Raw genomic sequence first — 9,383 nt, 5'->3', positions numbered from 1 at the left:
AAAAAGCACTGCTCAGGTTGAAGTTGGAGGAAGTAATGCTAGGGAACGACTTAAGGTCACCAAAGTGTACATACTAACAGAAATAATAAGGGGGTAAATTGTTCTGACCTAACAAGAACAATGGGAATAAACAGGGGCTTGAGTGAGTTTAAGGAAACACCTACACATTCTTGAGCATGAAGCAAAATAAGACACAAAAAACACCTGTGGGGGTGTACACATTATGATATAAAAGTGCTTCACACAAACGAAACGCTGAACGAGACTAAGAGTCTGCAGCCATGCTAGAGGCTCTGTGAGGCTGTACTCAACGTACACAATGAGCTAAATGCTAACTACAGAATGCACAGTCCAAGACTGGGAATGTCATTAGTTTTGCAGATCATGAACCAAAGTATCAGACATTAAAGATTTGACCTGGTGATGGCACTAGGTGAAGCCAGGGGATTACCAAACGTATTACAGTTCATCCTGAGGACATGAATGTCTGTCAGCACAGATCACTTCTGAGTGAGTTGCTTTAACAAGCCATTTTTCCTATTGAAAGGGTAACTGTTAAGCAACAATGGCAGGCCCACAGCTAAAGGATGACTTCAAAGGAATATGTACATTGAAGAAGCATTTAAAAAAAGATGCATGGCATTCCTCAAATGGTACCCCTCCTTAACTCCTGGTTGACATTCTCCGTACATGCTCAACAGCATGCAGGAAGAGCATGATCAGAAGAGGACAGCCTATCACCTTTCATAGCATTGATGCTCATGCTGTGCACAGATGTCAAATACTTTGGCCACAAAAGCAGCCTTATAAGAGAACCCAGTGTTTGATTAGCTGTCTATTTACAGTATATGACAGGCAATTCAAATCAACCATTATTTAAAATGAAAATACAACACGTGTATTGTTACAGCAACAGCATAACATCACCTTGAAATTACATCTTTCGTCTGTTTGAAAATCACAGCAATACTTGCAATAACTTGCTGCTTTTGTATTTGTATTTCTACAAGTGTTTGTTTTACTTTCTATTTGCTCATGACTTTCAAACTTTCAACCACACCTGCTTTCAAAATATTAAAGCACTGTAATATTGACAGTATCTCCATAACTTCATATATATTCATGGACAAGACCAAATACACAAAACAATACACAACCACAAAAAGTGAAAAAATGTTTATTCAGACAATACGTATAAGTATATCCGTGAAAAAATATAAACAAACCAAAACAATTCAAAAAGATAGATCACACTCGCTAACCTCTCAGCTGTCACATAATAACCAAACCACACCACAACCCAATACTGCATTAAAAATAAGCTTGTGTTTGCAGATAATGGAGATGGTAATTCCTAGCATCAGTGTGGTTGGCATGAGCTCTTTGCTCTAGCGAGGTGGAAAGCCCCTATGTAGCCCTCCCCTGCCCCGGAACCCTCCCCTGTCCCCACGGAAATTTGGTCGGTTTCTTTCACGGCCCCTGTCTCCGCCTCTTCCTGCATTTGGCCCACCACGTCCCCCTCTGGGAGCTCCACCACCATGGTCGGACTTCAGCTTAGCAAGGGGAGATTTGGGCCGTAGCCTCTCTATTTCCTCGGTGCAGCCAGATAGGTGGGAGTTAGGCAAGGAAAAATGTGAGGCGTAGGTCTCTGGGTTAAAATTACTGTTGGTCAAAGTGGGACCCACTGTCAGCCAGCCTAGAAAGAGAAGAAATCAAAAAAAGCAACAACATGGGTGTTGAGAAACAAGCACAGGCACAGAGGAAGACAGGACACTAAAATACAACATGCAGTTATCACCTAAATTTACCAAGGAAAGAGTGATCACCTGGTCTGATGGTTGAGTCTCGTCCAAACAGGTGCAACCTCCTGCGACCCAAACAGAAATGTTCAATGATGTGGAAGATCTCCACAGGCTTCTCTACATTTCCCATCTCAGGCTCCTCAGTGATGATCAAGTCTATGTCCACATTAGCATGGATGAAGTCACCATCAGTACTCCTACGCACTGTTCCTTTGATTCCCATTAGGCAGTGTTCCTGCAAGGAATATGTTGTTTACATCACAATATACACTGTGTATGAGTTTTATAAACTTTACATCTACAGATTTTCAAGGAAAATAAATCTCAAAGTCTTTAGATTATGTAATATTTACATTATCATAAACATATATTTCACATTTCTGCTGTGCCTGTGTATGAGTATACTGTACCTTGGTCCTCTGGAATACTGCTTTTGGGTCCAGTGCCTTGGTCTTGCCTGGGTTATTCTTGTTGGTCTTGATCCAACAGATATCCTCACACCGCCTAAAGCCCCATTTCCTCAAACACTGAAATGGGTGTAATAAGGCTAGGTGTTATGATGGACTTTGTACTGCATGGTCTAAACAAGTACTCAATTTAGGGCTGTTAATATTAACAGGTTAATGTTTTATAAACTCAATTACAAAATCCAGTGTTTCAGAGAAACCAAATTTCTGAACCGCTGAAAAGTGCATGACCTAGTAATCAGCACATAAACATCAAGTTTTGGCTTTCATTCCAGTTTGGTTGGTTACTTCTTTGTGTGTTGTAGTTGAATGCTATTTGAAATAAGAATAGTTGTGAAGCCATTGTAGAAAAATAGTGTTCCACTTACAATCTTACAATAAACAACATCAGTCATCATAATCATAATGGCACTAGCAAAACGTTCAAAACTATTTGAAAGACTTATTCCTCTAGTAGCCTGCAGTCACACATCTTCGTTACTTTTCTCTACTTCATCAGTTTACCTCTACAAATTTGAATATTTGGTTTAATGACATTAGCCCTTGTGACCTCCAAAGAACAGACAGACAATGGTGAAAACCTTTTCTACATTCTTAATGTGAACCATAAAAAACATGCAGTATAAACATACCTACTCTGGTAAACGGTACAATTGAATCTATTTTCTAACAGAGAGAGCCAGAATATGACTCAGCGTTATTGACAAGCTCAAAGAGGACAAATGTCACACCAACGGCAGACAACCATATAACAAAGAAAATAGTACTTTTTATCTGACAGCTTTCTGGACTCGGAGGTTCTGAAGTCTTGAATAGTCCAGTATAAAATAAAAGGCATACTTCAAAGGTATTCAAAGATATTGTCATAACATTCTAACATTACACAAACAACTCCGTTGCACTGAACCAACGAATTCCTGAATGAGTCAAAGAATGCAGTGTTGTCTAACAAGTAGTAACATTTTTATTGATCTGAGAGGATTAATGCCTTAATATAAGACATTAACACAGCTCATGCACAGTAGGGAATCCAAAAAGTGCACAACCTACTCTGTGGTTCTAAAAGCAATAATGCCGGTGATTCTTTTGTATCACAGAAAATAATGACAGCTTGCTAGACATGGTCTCTACAGAGGGGCTTAAGCTTTGAATAGTCTGGTATGAACAAACATACTTAAAAAGGTATTCAAAGCTATCATCATAAGATTATACATAGTTGCCTAACTCAGTTGTCAGATGCACACTGAACCAGCAAGTGCCTGAATGACTCAAAGAATGCGGTGTTGTCTAACGAGTAGTAAAAATAGGACACATTCCTTCTGTTGCAAAATCTTGTGAAACCAGTAAAGAATATGAGATACATTTCGCTCACAGAATTAGAGTTTGCCTGTTATGTGCTTTCGACTGAATGAGGAATCATGTTACCATTCTGCCCAAGTCCAAGCCTTCACCAGAGCCACACCAGAGAAAGACAAAGGAACGTAAAGCTGATATCTCCTCAATTTCCAGTTTCATGATCTACAATAGCAGAGAGGGGAAAGAGGAACGAGTGAACACGACTACTGCTTACACTTTCATATGTCATTGATACAGACTTCGACACCACATTGCATTAATTATCATTAATTAGTACAATAAATTTCAGTTTCTAATTGTTAAGTTTGGCGTGGCCCACAAGGCGGTCATAACAATATTCTGTATTATTTCACATACTAGCACAAACCAGACAAACATGCATACATACATCATCCCAGGTCCAGAAACGTTCAGTGTGGCTGATGCCTGATTCTCTGTAGTATTCCTCTAAGGGAGGCTCAAGCAGAATTACATCAAACTTGCACTTTAAATCCTGCAGGTCAAAGTGCTCTGGGTCAGCCTGGAGGTACCTAAACACACAAACATCATACATCTTAAATCGAGCCATCTCTTTTAAAAACAGGTGAAGCCAACTTGAAATGACCGGTGTCTTCTTAATTCAAGTTACTCCCTCTGGGTGTAATCACATCATAATCAGGTACAGATTTACTCCTCAAACTCATCACGTATCATTTAACACACATGGGAGGGGTGTTGGTGGTGGAGATGTGTTCGTCCTTCAGTCTGATCAGCTCTCGAAGTTTAGGGTATTCTTCAAATCGGTCAGCCAACCCTGAACCACAGAAGACAACAAGGTCAGAACCACACACAAGCATCCACATGTACATAAAACACAAACACACACACACACACACACACACACACACACTCACCAACATCTCTAATGAAGTTTTGTGGCCTGTGCCCTGTGTCGACAAAGTGCTGACAGTAGTCATTGTGAGGGTTCAAACTCTGGGTACCCTGAAAATGGTGAAATATGACAAACAAGATGAGCAGGAGAAAGAGCAATTAGAATAATATATCTGCATACACAGAGACAACATACAGTGCATCTGAATAGCTGGATGTCTATTCAAGCATTTGATGTATACAAATTGGAAAATCTTAATAGAAACTGCAGGGTTGAATACAATTTCTGTAATGTATAAAAATCCTTTGTAGACTCATATGAGGGAGAAACTTCCAAATACATGTCACATTAACAACGGGAATCATTACTACACTGCACACTCTTCAACAAAAGAAGATCATGTGTATTGTAATTACATGTTATGTTTGTGTGTGCTTTGTGACAGAGGTTTTTAGTCACCCATTGCAACTGGTTATGCATGAATAGTTGCAGCTAATGTTCCACTAGATCGAAGGCATTGATTCGAGCTGCCAAATAAAACTTGTCCTTTAGCTTTGGATCACCAGTTTATAAGAAGACTTGTTTATCTCACTGCTCCATAGTTTGAGATATAAATGGCTGATGATCACCTGATGCACACCTGATAATGACAAAGCAAAACTTGGTCTGCTTGGTCTTTTAATATAGGCTTTTTTTCATTTGGGTTCAGTGTGGGTAAATCTAGACTTTTGACAGACTAATTTGCATAACCAAGCCATCTGAAATTCAGTGAGTTGGAATTTAGCACAAGAATTGTTTCTTCAAGAATTGCTGACATGTAGAATGTGTTTCGAACCTAACTTCCCTTTGATGTGGGTATGTCTCATTTTCTTGTTTATTATCATTATTATAATGTTGAAAGTGAGACTTACACAAACACATTTGAAAGATTTGGACACAAAACAGTGTAATTGTTCCTGAACATGATAAAAGAACAAATAACTACCTTAACTTTTAAAACTGCACAGTACTAGAACTATAAATTAATTAATTAAACCATATTCAAATATACAAATGTTAAAATACAGTCCGTCTTCCATTAAATCACAAAGGCACGTCAGCACACACAAATTCTCAGAACATTATTTACGGGCTAAAAGCATTATCAGGTGGTGAATATGTAACAGCAGCTCATTCCAGTCAGTTCCCATTCCAAAAAGAGTAGCAAGAGGAGGAGCCTGATAAGGTGTTCAGATTAGGTTATGCTGCCTGATTACTCAAACGATGCTAGTATTATTTTGTAGGTTGCTTATAAGGTCATGGCTAACAACTGGTAACACAAAAACAATACCAATCTGCCCAATATGAACCACTTCAAGATTTCTGTCCGTTTTTGTTGATATTTTCTAATGAAGCTCCTTTTTACATTCAGGAAACCAGTTTACTTACCTCAATGAACCAATGGAAACACACCTAATTTGCTTTCTAAGTGGTGCAACAAAATGAAACATTGCTTGACAGTCTACAAAAACATAATTAGTGAGACAAGATATAAAAGAGACATTCTGAGTGTAAAAGAAAGAGAGAGCAGCTTTTACAACCTTAAGGAAAGTACTTGAGTCCTTGTACACCTCCTCATATGGGTTGCTTTCATCTGGCGGCTGCACCTCCACCTCATCCTAGCACACATACGCCCACACACACATAAAACACAATGAGGTTCATATTTTTGTTTATGCATAACAGAACCTGCGAGGATCGTGTGTTTGGTAGATGAATACAACTGAAAAGAATTTGGTCAAAAAGCAATTTATAAAACATGACTTCACAATCATGAGGGGACATTGTCAACCCCCTTATTCCGCCCATAAGTCATCCATAAATGGACCTCAAATTTCACACTATGCTCAAATACTTGATAAACCCATCCATACACGCTAAAATCCACAGAGTCAACTGAAACTTGTTAACAGCCTCTTACGGCTGAGAAAATAGGAACTTACCAAATTTTATGTTCACAGCCTGCAGCTACAACCTGACAATACAACATGCCAAACGAAGCAAAGCCACAGACACTGACTTGATCTTTGGAACTAATAATTGAAAATAATACATAGCTCTAAGATCCTCAGGTAAGGGCCTGTCCCACAGTCCACACACATGAAATCAGGTTGAACCACTCTGAACTCTGAGTTGATGAACCCTGAGATGGGACGTTTTCGGTTCCAGAAAAGCTGATCAGAGTTAGTTCTAGGTTTAAACTGAGTGTACAGTTTTTACACGTCTAGTCTAGTCATAGTGGAAATGGTTAAAACACATTCAGACTTTATGGAGCCTATATCAGAAAAACTCACTTACATTTAGTCTAGTTTTAAAACCTTAAAAGTCTTTTCAGCTGCACCACAATCATCCTCACTCAGAAATATTCACATAATCTCCAACATGATATGCTAACTATGACAGGAATGTTCCATCAGTGCAGCCAATCACAACTTTAAAAATTATTATTCATTGATCAGTATCTTATGTGTCTAAAACTTCATACAGATTTGTTTTACTTAAAGAGTGATTACTACAGTAATGAGTAACTGATTGACTGTTTCTAAAGACATAAACGAATGAATGTGCTCCAATATTCACTTTGATAACGACTGTATAAATGCGGAAACTTAACAGCGTGTCAGACAGGTTTAGGCTAAGGGGGTGGGGAGGGACAGAGAGAAAGTCAGAGTTTGTTGAAGAAAACCTGCCAGTGAGCAGCTTAGGTTCACAGCGTATGTTACCACAGTAACTGAAAAACCCAGGGTTTCCCTCATCTCAAGGTTGACAAACTCTGAGTTTCCACTAAACCTGCTTTCTGGAATACACCCCAGGAGGGACCACATCTTTGTTTCCTCTGCCCCGAGGAAATACCTGCCTTGTTCAGTCTGCGTCATCTTTTAAATGCTCCCCCATACATACTTACTCAGTGGCTTGTCTTGATTTTACTTGCCTGCTCTCTCATTCTATCCATTTTATATGCTGTTTGTCTTTATCTGCTTTTGTTGTCACCTGTATTCTTCTGTAATTTAATTTTATCATAATTTAAATTTTGTTTTTATGCTGTAAATTTGTTATATTGTTACAGTGTTACATAAATCTGGTTTATAATCATTAGTATCATTACATACAGTAGGAGATTTCTTTCACCTATGTACATACATAATGCTCACCAACATGTGATTACACCCACCTTTTGTTCTTCCACATCTTCCTCTGTGTCCTCTCCCTCCGTCTGTGCCTTCCTTTTGGAAGGTGCAGCTGAACTATCAAATGAAGCCCTGCAAAACACAACCATTCGAAATACATTCCCAGATTTCTTGTCTCACTAAAGCACAAAATCAACATTTGACACTGACAATGACGACACAAAACTAGTAAGCACGATGGACAAATGTTAACAAAACTATGCTTAATGAGGGTAGCTTTTGAATGTAGAAAAGTGAGATAACTTGACATGCTCAATGTGTTCACAAACACAGGGACTAAATGACAAATAACTCAAAAAGGCTTGCAGCTCCTCTAGATTGCAAGCTTGGCAATCCAAGTCTTGTTGTGTTCTTCATGGCATTTAGTATTTGTGCACACATTGGGCATCATTAATCCTCTCTTTTTTTCTGCTTTCTACTTTCTGCATTCTGCTGCATTTTTCTTTTTTTGAGGATTAAATTATATCTCACCTGCACGTCTCTCTTGTCTCCTCTATCTCTTTTAGTTCATCTTTACTGTTTAGGACAGCTCCAATACTGTCTGCGCTTTCAGCTCCCAACTGTGATTAGACAAGAATGAGAAAGTAAGTGTACAGTCACATATTTTCAAATTCTGGTATCGTCTCCTTTATTATATATTGCATATCCTGCGTATGCATTTACTACTGTATATGCATTGTCTGCCTCAGTGTTATATATTGCTGTTACATATGCTGTAAGTTAATCTTCGTATATTTTCCATTTATATGTATGCGATGTCATTTGTGTTTGCTATATTGACTCAAATAGCTTCAACATGTTGATGTCATTCATTCAATTTACATTTAACGTTAACGTTACAGTGAAGTTATTTGCGCCTCGAGTCCACTCGAGGGCGACTAATGTAAATGTTTGGCGGAGATATACACTCATTGATGTATTTGTACGACAGAACTCCGTCCTTGTTCACCACACCGCCGAAAATGCGTTTTCCATATAACATTAACATTTTGTTATAGACATAGTTAACGTTAGCTGACTGGTTAAGTTGTTTGATTAGCTATAGCTACTTGCTAACAACAACAGGCGGCTCACTGTCCACTTGCCTGTTGAGCTAAAAGCTGCCTCCTAAGTTTTTGTCGCTCGCGGATCTCTTGCAGTCGACTGTTCATTTCTTCCGGTGTAATGTTTTCTAATTAACTTTTTAATACCCGTGGTCGTTGTTACATCAAAGCTTTTCATACAAATAATGATTAGCTAGCTATAACGATAGCCAACAATCGGCTAATGTGTAATAGCCGCTAAAATCACAATGGATGTATTCGTTATAAACACCGGCGCGCTCGGCTTCGATTCAGGGGCTTGACGTAGATGGGGTTACTTGCTAAAATAAAGTGTGAAAGAAACTCGACTGCGGCTATCCAATGGTTTGTGTTTACTGCGACAGTTTTTTTTTTACCTCCCCAACGGTCTTGGCAGCCCGATTGGAGCGGGTCAACCGGCTAACGGACCGGTTTGTCGAGTGCTGACTCCGCCAACCTGGGCGAGTTTCGGCGTACGCCGGTTTGAATTAAGAGTGGCCACTTCTGTGATTGAATAGACGCGGCGTGATGATGTCACCAGATAGGACGCGTGTGTTTAACGTTTCCAAATCCCTCCTCCAATAAGAGAATACCATACT

At 39.0% G+C, this 9,383-nt stretch overlaps 1 protein-coding gene across 1 annotated transcript; it reads right to left on the bottom strand.

Annotated features, from left to right (window-relative positions):
• Positions 1-1,224: 1,224 nt before the first annotated feature.
• Positions 1,225-8,874, bottom strand: mettl14 (methyltransferase 14, N6-adenosine-methyltransferase non-catalytic subunit). Its single transcript, XM_070924600.1, has 11 exons — positions 8,809-8,874; positions 8,195-8,283; positions 7,708-7,795; positions 6,077-6,154; positions 4,519-4,606; positions 4,328-4,418; positions 4,014-4,155; positions 3,695-3,787; positions 2,213-2,329; positions 1,827-2,037; positions 1,225-1,696 (listed from the first exon to the last, which is right to left on the bottom strand). Exons 1-11 carry the CDS (start codon positions 8,872-8,874, stop codon positions 1,389-1,391), a joined length of 1,371 nt encoding a protein of 456 aa, XP_070780701.1. The 3' UTR covers positions 1,225-1,388.
• Between the last annotated feature and the right edge of the window lie 509 nt (positions 8,875-9,383).

Source organism: Enoplosus armatus, chromosome 2, assembly GCF_043641665.1.
Source record: "Enoplosus armatus isolate fEnoArm2 chromosome 2, fEnoArm2.hap1, whole genome shotgun sequence".
Taxonomy (NCBI): domain Eukaryota; kingdom Metazoa; phylum Chordata; class Actinopteri; order Centrarchiformes; family Enoplosidae; genus Enoplosus; species Enoplosus armatus.
The sequence above is the reverse complement of the archived record's forward strand: the minus strand, read 5'-3'. Positions and strand labels throughout refer to the sequence as shown.

Bases quoted from the DNA above. Each gene is read 5' to 3' on its own strand.
- mettl14 (XM_070924600.1), bottom strand. From the start codon at position 8,874: ATGAACAGTCGACTGCAAGAGATCCGCGAGCGACAAAAACTTAGGAGG. The intron at 4,607-6,076 runs GTTGTAAAAGCT...CACCATTTTCAG, and splicing joins ACTCAAGTACTTTCCTTAAG to GGTACCCAGAGTTTGAACCC. The intron at 3,788-4,013 runs GTATGTATGCAT...CTGCTATTGTAG, and splicing joins GTTTCTGGACCTGGGATGAT to ATCATGAAACTGGAAATTGA.